The sequence below is a fragment of the Lepidothrix coronata genome, unplaced genomic scaffold, assembly GCF_001604755.1.
Source record: "Lepidothrix coronata isolate B3197 unplaced genomic scaffold, Lepidothrix_coronata-1.0 Scaffold68, whole genome shotgun sequence".
Classification (NCBI taxonomy): Eukaryota; Metazoa; Chordata; class Aves; order Passeriformes; family Pipridae; genus Lepidothrix; species Lepidothrix coronata.
Genome location: NW_016690248.1, coordinates 4,137,393 through 4,150,296, shown reverse-complemented (window position 1 = coordinate 4,150,296; position 12,904 = coordinate 4,137,393). Strand labels below are relative to the sequence as shown.

At 40.1% G+C, this 12,904-nt stretch overlaps 1 protein-coding gene across 3 annotated transcripts in view; it reads left to right on the top strand.

Annotated features, from left to right (window-relative positions):
* SLC9A7 (solute carrier family 9 member A7) overlaps nt 1-12,904 on the top strand; it is a 73,180-nt gene that overhangs the window by 38,562 nt on the left and 21,714 nt on the right. For 2 of the 3 annotated variants that reach the window (XR_001875380.1, XM_017818437.1), the window contains exons 8-13: nt 419-524; nt 881-969; nt 1,083-1,196; nt 2,373-2,484; nt 3,882-4,035; nt 10,531-10,590. Coding sequence is in view for 2 of the 3 variants with exons in the window: in XM_017818437.1 (XP_017673926.1) it covers nt 419-524; nt 881-969; nt 1,083-1,196; nt 2,373-2,484; nt 3,882-4,035; nt 10,531-10,590 (635 nt within the window). In the remaining variant the exon portion in view is untranslated. The remainder of the gene's footprint in view (nt 1-418; nt 525-880; nt 970-1,082; nt 1,197-2,372; nt 2,485-3,881; nt 4,036-10,530; nt 10,591-12,904) is intronic. The other variant, XM_017818438.1, reaches the window with a different exon arrangement.

Here is a 12,904-nt window from a genome sequence, read left to right as displayed (position 1 = left end):
TGCTTTATTTAGAGATGACAGGGGGGCTATTTATTAGGCTTTGCAGGGGGAACCAAACATCATTCCCTCACCAATCCCCCGAAAAACCAAGACACACACAGTCTAAAAGGAACACCAGGTATATATCCCTTCCTTGCTAGCACTTCAAAGGGGAACATGGAGTAAGATAATATTGCCTTTAAGAGGTGGAGCCACACCTTATGCCATGGATATGCAGCAAAAATATCCAGAACTAATTGCTGCAAGGGGATACCTTGATTCTGAAGTTGCCTTGATGTGTTGGAATTCATGTTTTTCAGCATTAAAGGAGGGGGGATGTCCAACTAGCATTGGTTGTTAGCACATAAAAGTGTTTTCCATAAGTACTGGGTAGAGAGAAGCCAAAGTATTTTTTTGATCCCTTAACAAATGACTTAACGTAACGAAGTTTACCAAGTTGCACTGCTTCCCCCTGCTGGAAACGGCACTCTTCTTCTTGATGTCCTGGAGCACTTTCTTGCTTGCAGAAGCTTGTGGATTTACTGGTGAGTTGGGATTCAAGCACACGGAGACAGAAGTACTGTCCATCTCAGCAGCCATTCTTTTGCTTTCTCATTAAAACTTTTCAATGAGAAAAATGCTGTTTGTGCTTAAGGCTTTTTTTTTTTTTTTACTTTCTGTTCAATGTCGTTGAAGGTGCAGCTCACTGTAACAAAGGCTTTTAAGAGCAATTGTTTGGTTCAAACACCACCTCCCTAACCTGGAATCTCACTCACATGAAAATAAGGTTCATAAAATCTCAAGGTTAAGGATGATGTATAAATTTAATGGAACTTGGGAAGAGAAAATGTGATGAACTCCCAGTAAACAGGCTGATTTTCACATGTGACTCTGTTCACAGGTGTGGTGGCTGTCCTCTTCTGCGGAATTACCCAGGCACATTATACATACAATAACTTGTCAGTTGAATCAAGAAGTCGCACTAAGCAGGCAAGGATGTCTTTTACCTTTTGTACAGTGTATTGCTGTAATAGTCCATGTACTATTGCTTTTACAGCATCTTTTTTTACTTGACCTTTAACACGTGACTCTTTTCTCCCTAGCTCTTCGAGGTATTGCACTTCCTGGCTGAGAACTTCATATTTTCTTACATGGGTTTAGCACTGTTTACTTTCCAGAAACACATATTCAGCCCAGTTTTCATTATTGGAGCTTTTGTATCCTTTTTCACTTTGTGTGAGGTTTCTCTATTGTCTTATGTGCTTGAAAACTTGTGATGTCTGTTGGCTTTACCAAACAGAGAATGATGGCTGGCCTGAGTTTTCCTGATGTCTTGCAGAAACAATAATTTTGAGAACAATCTTTGGTTATGCCTTACATCAAAGCCCTAAGGCCTCTGTACCACACAGTTGTTGTTCTGTACCTGAGTAGTGTTAGAAGTCATAAAATTTCACTAGATAAATAAATTAATATGCTTTACTGTGTCATTTGGTCATTGACAGCCAACACTGCTTGTGTTGCTTTTGTATTTCAACTTGGGAGGCCTAGAAAAGGATGCATTTTTCTCTTCACTTCCAAGGGTCCCTTGAGAAAGCAAGCAAACTTCAAGTATATAGAAAGGATTGTGTGTGAATAGATTGTATTTGAGCAACATCCCAGAGGCAGAGATCAGCCTGCTGTAGGAGTAGGGCTATTGGCAATAGAGATAAAACCCAGTGAAAGCGTAGACATCCCATAATCTGGGATACACTTATTTTCTCTCCTCCTTTCTATTGTTTTCTCTCATTGCTATACTGCTTCTCAGGGTTTATCACATTTGTCTTTTTTTTCCTTTGCCCATTTACTTTTTTCTGAAATAGTAATAAATTTTCTCCTGTGTCACCTCGCGTCCATTTTTCTGACCTAAAAAAATGCTCCAGAGCCCTACATTGAATAAGGACATGAACAGAATAGTTGTGTCTGGTGTACTAAGCATTGCTATTTTTCACCTTTGGTGTGGCCTTCCATGTTCTCTCAGGTTATGCTATCTGTCTTGGTTTTGTTTTCAGTATTTGTTACTTTCTTTTCCTACCCGCTTATCTTTTATTATGTTTTCCACATCTTTTTCTACCACTGCATTTAACCTCTGTTGCCTCTTGAGTGATTTTCTACCTTTGTGAGGAGGGCAGCTCTCCATTTAAAAACTTGGCTATATTAGCTAAAATATGTATTCTGTGCAATGGGTTCTGTATTCACGTAACTGGTGAAAGTCTGCTTTAGATATGTAGATATAACAAGAACACTTGCTATCATGATCTAAACCTCTCACAAAACCAAAAGCTTCAGGTTAAAGCCAGGTACCCAAGAGTGCATGCCTCAGGAAAAAGAAATCCTTAACCCTCAGCTGTGAACAGATTGCAATCTTTTTGGGAAGAGCTGCACACATCTACCCTCTCTCCTTTTTGTTGAATTTGGGCAGAAGGCATAAGATCAGCTGGAGCTTTCAGCACATGATGATGTTCTCAGGTAAGAGCTTGGTAAAATGCTTGGTAATGGAAAAAGATTTATTTTTAACTCACAAGAAATTGATAGTGCTACCTTCTCCTTTTATAACCCACTTTCATTCATCCTAAATGGAAGGCTTACTGATTGTTGCAGCATGCCATCATGTGTCTTTCAACCTTTACAGAAAGTGTATCATGTCTGGCATGAGCGACATCTTGAAATGCTTTTTGCTTGTGGCAAACAGTACCTCATGTTGGGAATAGAGCATTTTCATTTGAAGTGCATCTGAGGGGATGGGGGAGCTGGGATGTATCTCTTCTAGAAGGTTATTTCTGGCTGAGATGAAATGTTGAGCAGAAACAGACACTTGCTGAGAAAACAGAAGTGTATTTATGGATGCCCTCTCCCACTTAGTTGGAGAAAGAAAGGTATTTGACTTAAACTCCCTTACAATTTCCGTCACACGGGCAACTGTTCAAGTTTATCATCTAGAGCAAATTATGGAGTGTGTGTCTAAACATGTTCATCCTCAAAAAGTTCCAGAGAATCCTCTGCATACAAGAGGGAGTAAAGAGGACAAAGCCAGGCTATTTCCAGTGGTGCCCAGTGATAGGACAGAGGTAATGGGCACAAACTCTGTGCCCATATGGCATAGAGATTCCCTCTGAACATCAGGAAACACCTTTTACTATGTCCAAGCATTGGCACAGGTTGCCGAGCCAGGTTGTAGCATCTCCATCCATGGAGAGATTCAAAAGACATCTAGATGTGGTCCTGTGCAACTTACTGCAGGTTGAGCAGGGGTTGCTTGACCAGGGGAGGTGGACCAGATGATCTCTAGAGGTTCCTTCCAACCATAACCATTCCATGATTTCCCTACCTAAGAAGTCTGCACATGGCCAAATGCCATGGCTTGTTCTTGCTAGTGAAGTTTCCCCTGGGATGCATGGAAGAGGGGGAACATGTAGTCTGTCTGTGAACATCTTATTAACTAGAATATTTTTCCAGTGATAAAAATTTCATATCAAGAATTCACTATTCAATTATGAATTCAACTGGGAAATTGTGCATTTTTATCTGTATTCAGGATGCTGCTTGACTTCCACAATATATTTTGCTGTTGTCCACAACTTGTTTGTTTCTCCGTTCCTTTCCAGTGGTTTCTGGGAATATTTACACATTTTCTTAGCTCTTGTGGATTCTCTAAGTTACAGAAAACCGGGAGGGCAAATTATGCTGTAAATCATGCCAGGGCATAATTTATCAGGGAATCTGAGGAAATCAAAACCTGCTGGAGCCCAGTGCTTTCTGTCTGTCACTTTATGCTTGTGTGGCAGGGATAGAGCAAGGGAAGTTGCTGCGTTACCAACAAGCACAATTGCACTTCTAAGCTCTGTTATTTCATTTTTTTCCGATAGGTCTCAGGGGAGCCATGGCATTTGCTCTGGCTATACGAGATACTGCTACCTACTCACATCAAATGATGTTCTCAACAACTCTCCTCATCGTCTTTTTCACTGTGTGGATTGTCGGTGGAGGTACAACTCCTATGCTGTCATGGCTGAACATCAGGTTGGTATGCAACTGTGTGCTGGGGAGACTTGGGTTATCTAGAGGCAGCTGTGTTAATTTGGCATAGTTCTGCAGAACTTGTTTGATGCTTGCTAGAGGTGTTTGGAACATGATATTTTAGATATATCTATAAATATCTAGGTACATATATATGTGTAGGTATTTAGAGCGTGATATTTTATGGAGGAAGGTGATTGTGCAGGGTGGTGAAGAAAATGTACTGATGCTGCTGGGATTCAGCCTAAAGCCTGATGTATTGAGTGGTTATCTAGGTCCTTGTCAGCCCATGGAATAGTGTTGCCTGATAAAGCAGCCCTATATTGGAAAGAAAAAATTAATCTAGTCCCATATAAACTTCTCTTCATGTTATACTAAGAGAGTTCCCTGTCTTTTGGTTCTTGGTAATGGCCCTATTATGGTTTTTAAGTTCAACGGAGTCTTTAGTGGATGGTGCTAAACTGAATGTGCTTTAAATACGATCCAAACAAACCTGATGTTATCTAAGCAGCTGGGATAAATAGGATTCTGCTAGTCTTCTGGGAGTGTTTCCTCCTGTTTTGAGGAGATCTGTGAAAAAGGTAAGTTGCACGATTACGGAGGTTTGACTACAAATCCTGGTTATTACTTAGTACCTTGGGGCTGCAAGTACTTTCATGTTGGAGAATATTTATCGACAGATGTGCTAGAGAATCATGAATCAATCATTGTTAAAGACGACATATATTGTAATTCTGAAATTTTTGGCAGTTGGGGAGGCACAGATAAATAGAGTGGAATTAAAATAATATAGGCTGTATAAACCCTTCAGTGCATTTTTTAATATGTAAACTATATGTGTTCTTTAGCACTTGAAAGTTTTCTTTTTCTTGCTTTCTAATTTTGCTAACCAGAATTTGTATAGGATAGGAAAAAACATCCTATGTCAAACCAGTTTCAGTCTTTAGAAGAACTAATCATTCTTAGGGACTGGTTCTGCATTTGGCAAACTTCAGTGAACTGCTTGTGGCAATAGGTAGCAAGTGCTTTCTAGGTCAGAAAAAAAAAAAAAAAAGAACTCCCAGAAATGCTTGTGAACTGTTCTCATAGAAAGTAGTATGCTTCTAGTTGGACACAGACATTTCAGCCATGATTTGCATTATCAGCTCTGACTGACAGCAAACATTGGGAAATCAGCTTTTTTTTTTTTTTGGTGCCAAATTAATCCATATCTGTCCTTTAAATGTGAGTTCCAAATGCTTGGCTAGCACACCAGAAAGAAGCAACACTTTATGTAGTCAGGCTCTCTAGAGGTCACCCAGTGTCAGTGCAGTTGTGTCATTAATGATTGTGAGATATCACATCCTAATGATACTTCTAAGCCCAGCCTGACTGATTTGTTTTCCCACATGAGAGCTGTGTAACGACTTTCTAAAAAGGTACCTGGAATAGGTGTCATGTGCAGCCTTCCATTTGGCACCTCTGACAACAGGAGGCATCTGTCTGATGATGGTATATAAGAAGCAACTGTACTAAGGAAGGAGGGGAGGTGCAGTGTCTGTGTAGCTGTCAGTGTGCACGGACTCTCCAGGGTGAGCGGTATAAGGAGCAGGAGATGAGTTCTGGCCAGCAGTACACAGGTAAGAGTGCTGCTTGTGGTCTGCTTACAGTGCATGAGCAACGTCTGCCAGGATCAGTCTGCAGCCTCTGTGATGGCTGATGTGAGGATATTCCTTGTCTGATCTCCGCTTGAGTTGATTCCAAAGCATTTTCCTAAGCATAGATGCAACCAGGTAAACAAAGCTTACTCTAACAGCCCTCATCATAAGTGCTGGCAGCTTGAGCTGCCAAAAGGCAGTTCGCCAAACCATAGATTTGAGTGGTTAGCTTTAGGTTTGGGGTCTGGTGGGGGTGGGGGTTTTTAGGGGGCTTTTTTTTTGAGATTTAGCTACCCTTGCTAATAAGCAGTAACTTCAATTGTCATTTGTTTGTCATAGTTGACAAAAAATAAATTGTCCTTCCCTTAACAGGGAAGTTAATGACATGTATATAACAAGGGAGCTCTACGCAGAAAGCGTTTTAGAGAACTGCACAGATGTGCCTACAGCTGGCTCGATAGGCACTGCCCTGCCAGTGATGGAGTCTGCACTTTCAGGGGCTTTGTAAAATCAGCTTTGTGCCAGGAGGTGGCGGCCGTGTACAGCTGATCGAGCATTAGAAACTTGGTGCTGGTGAAGTACCCTTTTGTGCTAGAAACCTTTCTGTTGGAAAACAAGAAGTCCTGTCTGACACTGCAAATTTAAAAGAGGGACAAATTAGTTTCCAGCTGAATTTTAGAATTATGCTACTCTTCTCTTTTCCATCCCTTTATACCCAGTGGAAGAGGTAGACAGGAGGAGATGAAGATAAGATGCTCTGCCAGTGCCTCACTCAGCAGCACAGTATGTAGTGCTGGTGCAGTCCTGAGGCTGCACAGGAGGTAACTTGTCCCTGGGATGCTTTCTGAGCCTTGGCACTTGCCCATTAGGTTAGATTGCCAGAAACTGGAAATAAGTAGTGGTCACATACAGAATTATTTAGCAGAAAAGAGATTAAAAGATAAAAGGTGGTTTGCTTCTTAGATAAAGTGAAAGGATGTAGGAACCTAACGTCATTTGTATGTTGAACTTCAATGTCAGGATTTGTGGAGACTCCTAAAAGTCCAGTTCTGGTGTGAAGTTCATACTGGTTGTATTCTGGTTGACTTTGGCCTTTGTGGAATGAAGGACTGAGAGCTAGTCAGCCATTACAAAGTCCTCCTGAAGTAGTTGGCCTGGCTGCAGTGTGGATGTAGATGGAAGACAAGGACCTGCTTTAATGAAGAGTCACTCAAACTCACTGAACCTTTACTCTGGTTTATCTTGCCTAGTCACAGCATGGCAGAGTGACATTACTGTCATGTTGTGGATACTGTTCTGCTTGTCAGTGGGTTTTCTGGGTGGCCCCTTCAAGAGTTCCTGTGGACTGGGATGGGCTGAGCTCCTTCCCTGGGAAAGGCAGGCACATATCTGTTGTACTGGGCAAGTCAGAGGAGCTGAGACAGACATCAAGACCAAAGGGTCTTATTTATGGTTGTGCCTGCTCAATTTAAGTAAACAGTACCAGAGAGCCGACTCTAGCCAAGACTTTCAGCCTGGCTTGATACCACCATGTTCATGGGGAAGCAGCTGCATGCATGCAAGATGTAACACCTACACAAGGATCCAGAATTGCTTTGCTGTGGCTTTGAGGCAGAGGGACATGTTTCTGACCACACCACTAGTTGTGCAGCAATTGGGATGCATGCTCTGTTCTTTACTTTCTGTTTGCCCCTTCTCTCCCATGATATGCAGCGTTAAAAGCAGGTAAGGGGTAGAGAGGCTAACACGAAAATCAAGTTTTATTAAAGTAAAAAGCAGCATAGGGAGGAAATAGGCAAAAACATCCTCTGCCTTCTCTTGCTGTTCTGAATGTCTCAAGTGTTTGGACAAGCCCAGTATACCCAGGGCCCACTGGTCAGGCTTTAATGTACAGCTAAGAAAAGGACCTATGGTTTGCAGCAGAGACTAAACTTCAGTTTTCTGCTTAACTGCTCAGAAAACTGAGGTCATGACAGCAAAATCTTAGTAAAAAACTTAGGGAATCTTCAGATGCTTTTGATTTCTGCCACTTGATGCTGAGCAAATTAAAAATTAACACCAGAAACTGCAATTAAGGTCTTGATGTCATGTTTGAATTTCTTGGCTCTCTATCACTGAGACGTACCCAAGCATTTGGGTGGTAAACAGTTATACTTTCCTAGTAGTAGATTTTTTTTCCTTAGAAACTAAAGCATGATTTGGATATTAAAAATATAGTCTCATCCTTTGAGACCTAAAGGCAGAAACAATTTCCTGACTGAAGCTTTAACAGTTTCAGCAAACTTGAGAGCCCTGTAAACCAAAACCACTGGCAAAATCCCTCTTTTCTAAAAAATAGCTGACTTCTTGTTTCACTCATCTGTCATGGGGGGAAAAGGGAACTCCTAGCATTTGTATTGCAAAACAATGTGGTTTCCATTTTTCATTAGAGGCTAATGACTGCTTTTTTTCATGTTGAATGAAGCAACACATAGATTAATGCCTTCTTCTCCTTCATAATCTGCTGAAAACAAGGAAGTTAGTGTTTATTTTAATTAAATAATTTCAGTTGTACTTAGCAATCTTTTTTCTCAGTCTCAAAGCATTATTCCTTACAATTTAAAATAATTTCGGTATCTTCTTACCATAAAAGCTAAAGTTTGTATAGACAATGTCAACTTAGATATTTTACTGCCTTATGTCTGACTTTGCATGTCCAATATTTCTAAGAGCTTTCTATTTAAAGCTCTTAAATTTAAATTTATTTCTATTTTTTTTCTTTAAAAGAGCAAACTGAAAAAGAAATCTGGAAACACTCTCTCACAGTTACTATGTGAACTACCTAATTATCTGGGATAGTGGTAAAACTGTCAGCTTGGTGGAAGTCTCAGGTTGTACTCTATCTTTCCCAGAGTGGATCAACAATAAAATGTGCATCTCTTAAATACCATGCCTCAGTGTTGGTGCTGTGATCCAGCCTCATGCTATATTCCAGACTGGTGTGGGGGATGTCTGATAGGAAGTTACATCCTCCTGTTTTGCAGCCTGTTTCTATTATTCTATAACTTAGATACTTCAGTGCCTTCTAGCCACTCTCTGCTGTTTTTAAAGGTAGATTCACAGGCACAGGTGTTGTCCCTTGCCCTCTGTTGTGAGCTTTTTCCTTGCCCATCTCTTATTCTGGACTGTTTTTCCAGTCTTCCTGCTTCTTTCCCAATCTCTAGTTTTTCATCATCAATCTTAAATCTCCTTTAATGGCAGTGCAGTGCAGCTTCCAAACCTCCAGCCTCATCCTTCTGAGCCTTTTTGCTTTGTAGGAAAGAGATTGTCTTTTCCTCTGGAAGTCTGGAACTAAGCATGGGAGATGTTTCCTCATCTTTATTCTTGTGGGCTGAAACACAGCAATTCACACCAGAGAAAAAAAATGTGGGGAAGGCCCAAATGCTGTAGGACTTGGGTTAACTGCAAAGCTCTGGCAAGCCTCAGACAGAAGTTTTAGGAGTCATTATCTTGGTTAGATCAAGAAATACCAAGAGACAGTTTCAGGAGTCATTGTCTTGGTTAGGTGAAGTAAACAGATACCCAAAGGCATCCTACAAACAACCTGAAACAACTTTTCTTAATTCCAGGGTTTTTTAGTGATTGGGTTTTATTTTATTTTTTTTTTGACATGGTGATGGGAGTTCTTCCTCAGTCACCTTCTGAAAAACAGCTGAACTCTTTGAAATCAGCTAAAATTTTCTGAAAACACTGCACTTATTACAGACATCTGGAAAAACTTTAGTATACTAACCTGGCAAAGATACAGCAAAGAGAAAGAAGTCGTAGAAGGGAAGTTATTGGGCAGTTTTTAATTTTAGTTTTTGCTGTGCATATGGAGCCATCTCAGAGTTGGCCTTTTGGAGCAGAGTGCTCTGACCTGGAGTGTATGTTGGTATGGGAGAAGAGCTATTGAACCTGGAATCCAAAATAAATCTACTGAAAGTCTGGTATTTGCCTCGACATTCAAGGATTACATGAGTACATGCTCATCGTATCACAAGCTGTAGCCTTAAATATTTGGTTTGTCAAGATGTCAGCCTGCAATCAGGGTGTGCTTTTTGTAAAGTGAGGCCTCTGATCATACAGGCTTTTATTTCACATAAGCAAAGTTCATGATGCATGCTTTCATGGAAAAATGGGGGGAGATGAGACGGAGAGGAAAAGCCCCACAAGCTGATAAGGAACTTGTGTGGAAAATACTAGAACCCAAATATGCTTTCATTTGTACCTAAAGTCCCCCACCCCAATAGAGAAAGGCAAAGCAAGGAGTAAAAACACACTGTGCTATGACTAGAGATTAATTATGTTAAAAGTTGTTAGTTAATTTTTAGTTAAACCGACAGAGTGATTTAGAGCTTATTACCAGCTGGTTTGGACTGCTCTGAGACTAGGTAGTATTGGTGACCCCTCTCATATATGCATAGCTTCCCATACTTTTTCTGATGACCCTTTCTCTTTCAGACCATATGCAGGTCTGAAGTGGTAGGAATTGTCTTAGATGGGATCTGTCTCTGTGCAGCAGCTCAGTTGAGAGCTATTGAATCTAGTTTTCTGGGGGAAGTAGTCTGCCATTGTGTTTTACCATCATGGTGTTTTGCCGTCTGGAATCTGAACCAAGGAAGAATATTATTCGATATGTCAATCATAACTTGCTGCTGTTAATTTTTGTTTTGCCACTTTGTTACTGCTCTGCCATTGTTGTTCAAGTATGTTTTGTCTTATTTGATTGGGTAGTTTTGGGGGTTTTTATGTTGGTTTGCTTTGTTTTGCTAAAGAGCTCTGTAAAGCACACATCTCATGAGCATTTTGTTACTCACATTGCATTCTTGTACTGTACCAGAGTTGGTGACCATGTTCCATCGGTGGAAGAGATGAGTGAAAGCCGCTGGCTGTATTTCAGGTGACACCGTACCTTCCTTGATACCAAAGTAACCTGGTGCTTGGCTTTCTTCATCTTTGTTACACTAAATGTGTGCTCTTTTTCTATACTGTGGCATGCTGCTGCTGCTTCTTTTCTGCAGAGTGCTGTAGATGTTCCTCAGTTATGAGTCTGTTCTCTTATTCTGAGCTGTGAGTGTGGATCACACATTGTCTTTAGTTTAAAAAAATGAAACCACAAATCACCACATACTTTAACTTTGTGTAGGGGTATTTGATGAAGTAAAACTGGCATCTCTGGCCCTGTATTACTTGAAACCTGAGAAATCATGGATGTGACCCTATAGTCCTTAATCACATGGATATTCTTAAGCATTCCATGAGATTATCTCATACAACTTTTCAGGCTGGAAGGGCCTTCATAGATGATTTAGCCCAGCCTGTTTGGGGATGTATTTTAAAAACTGAGGGTTTCACATTGCTTTATAGGAAGATGCTAATAAGAGTGGAGATATCAACCAGAGAAGACTAGGATTCTGGTTTCTTTTTTTTTTTTTTAACTAATACATGGTTAGAGAGATAATTTAAAGTTAGATAAATCTCTAACTGACATCTATAGGAAGATGTGTATTTGTATGTACATGTATGTGTATATATATAAATATATAGAGAATATTTATGTAAAGAAAGCTCTTTGGAATGGGGTAGTGGTAAGTTTCTCATGTATCTTGTCACAGTTGAAGGTTTGCAGCGAACTGCTAAATTTGCCAGAGATGCAGTATGTTAGCTTGTTCCGAGAATCTGAGAACGAATATCTATTACAGTCATTCTTGGCTGTTGCCACAGTAATTACATATGCTAGAATGTAATAGAGCCTAGTATTTTGGTAGCTTGCCATCTGTGTGTTGCAGGGTCTTTCAAAGGTTTCTGAAGTATCAAAAAAATGGTCCTACCCATTTAAAAATGATGTAGTAGAGAACTTCAAATAGTTTTATCGGTGGTCTTTTTTTCTTTTTTTTTTTTTTTTGCTATCCAATTCCATCCATTTAGTTTCCATTTTGTGTGTCAACCCCTTTCTGTCACAGTGTTTAAATTACTGAAGTACATAGGCTTAGCATTTGAGGGATCAAATCCAAGTAACTCTTTCCCTAATGTGTGATGCTGGAGTTGTAGCTGTAGGATAAGGACCAAGAAGGTCAAGTCAGTTAGGGGCAGAAATGTGGTGCTTTAGTATTGGTCATTAGGAGCGAGCTCAAGGCTAGTACCTTTGCTGTTACAGAGCTCTTAAAGCACGAAAAGCCTTTTGTGCCTTAAAAAATATTTTCATTAGGGTGGAGTGAAGAAATATACTGAAAGTAGATTAATTTTTACTGTAGCATATTAATGTCTACAGGTTCCAGTGAATTTCTCAAGACAGAAATAAAGGTGTCTGAATTTTATGTACCAGTAACTATCTGCACTGAAATAATAAGGTATCTATCAGATACCAAAGTGATTCCAATGGGGGACATGGATTTTTCACCAGTTTTGAGATGTATATGCGTTGTTACAACTAAAAGACTGCTTATATTCTTCATCTGAAATCTTTTTAAGAGTTACTTGTTTGAATTTCTATTTTACACCCTCGGGGAATCCACACAGGACTGCTGTAAAGGGCTTTCAGAGGCGGTGGGGGGAAATGAAGATGCTTGCTGGCACCTGCACTACCTTGGCCTTGGCAGTCCCACAGCTGAGGTGCCCTTCAGTCCCCATCACACAGATTAGGTCTCTTCTATAAGTTTTCAACGAGCACTTCCTCACCTGCCTTTCTGCTATGGGGTTGGAGCAAAACACCATGGCCATTGGCAAGGCTACCCTCTCTGTGCCCTTAATCTTTGGGAGGAGATTGTGTAAATCCATCCATTAATAGTTTTCCTTAATTTATAACACTAGTTAAATAAATTATAAGTGATATTAGCCTTTACAGCACATTTAAATTACAGGAAGCTTTTTAAATGTTCCTTAGGATGAGAGACGGATTTTTTCTTTTAATCACCAGAAAAAAATCAATGTTGAAGACATATTTGCATCACTTTTACACTCATACTTTTAATTATGGAAGTAGTTAAGTAAGGATGAAGTAACTAAATGTTTTCTGTGCTTCACTGTAAAGGAGGTTGGGAGAGACTGGACTTGATTTTGGTATTGTTTTGCTTTAGGTGATAAAGATGAGATCTTAGAAATCTAGGGACAGGGCCTGCAAAAAATGTGATGCCAGTGTGTATATCCCTTGAAACTTAAACAGGCAGACTTGCTAAAAAAACCAAACCTGCCTGTACAATTCATGCTAGAGAAGA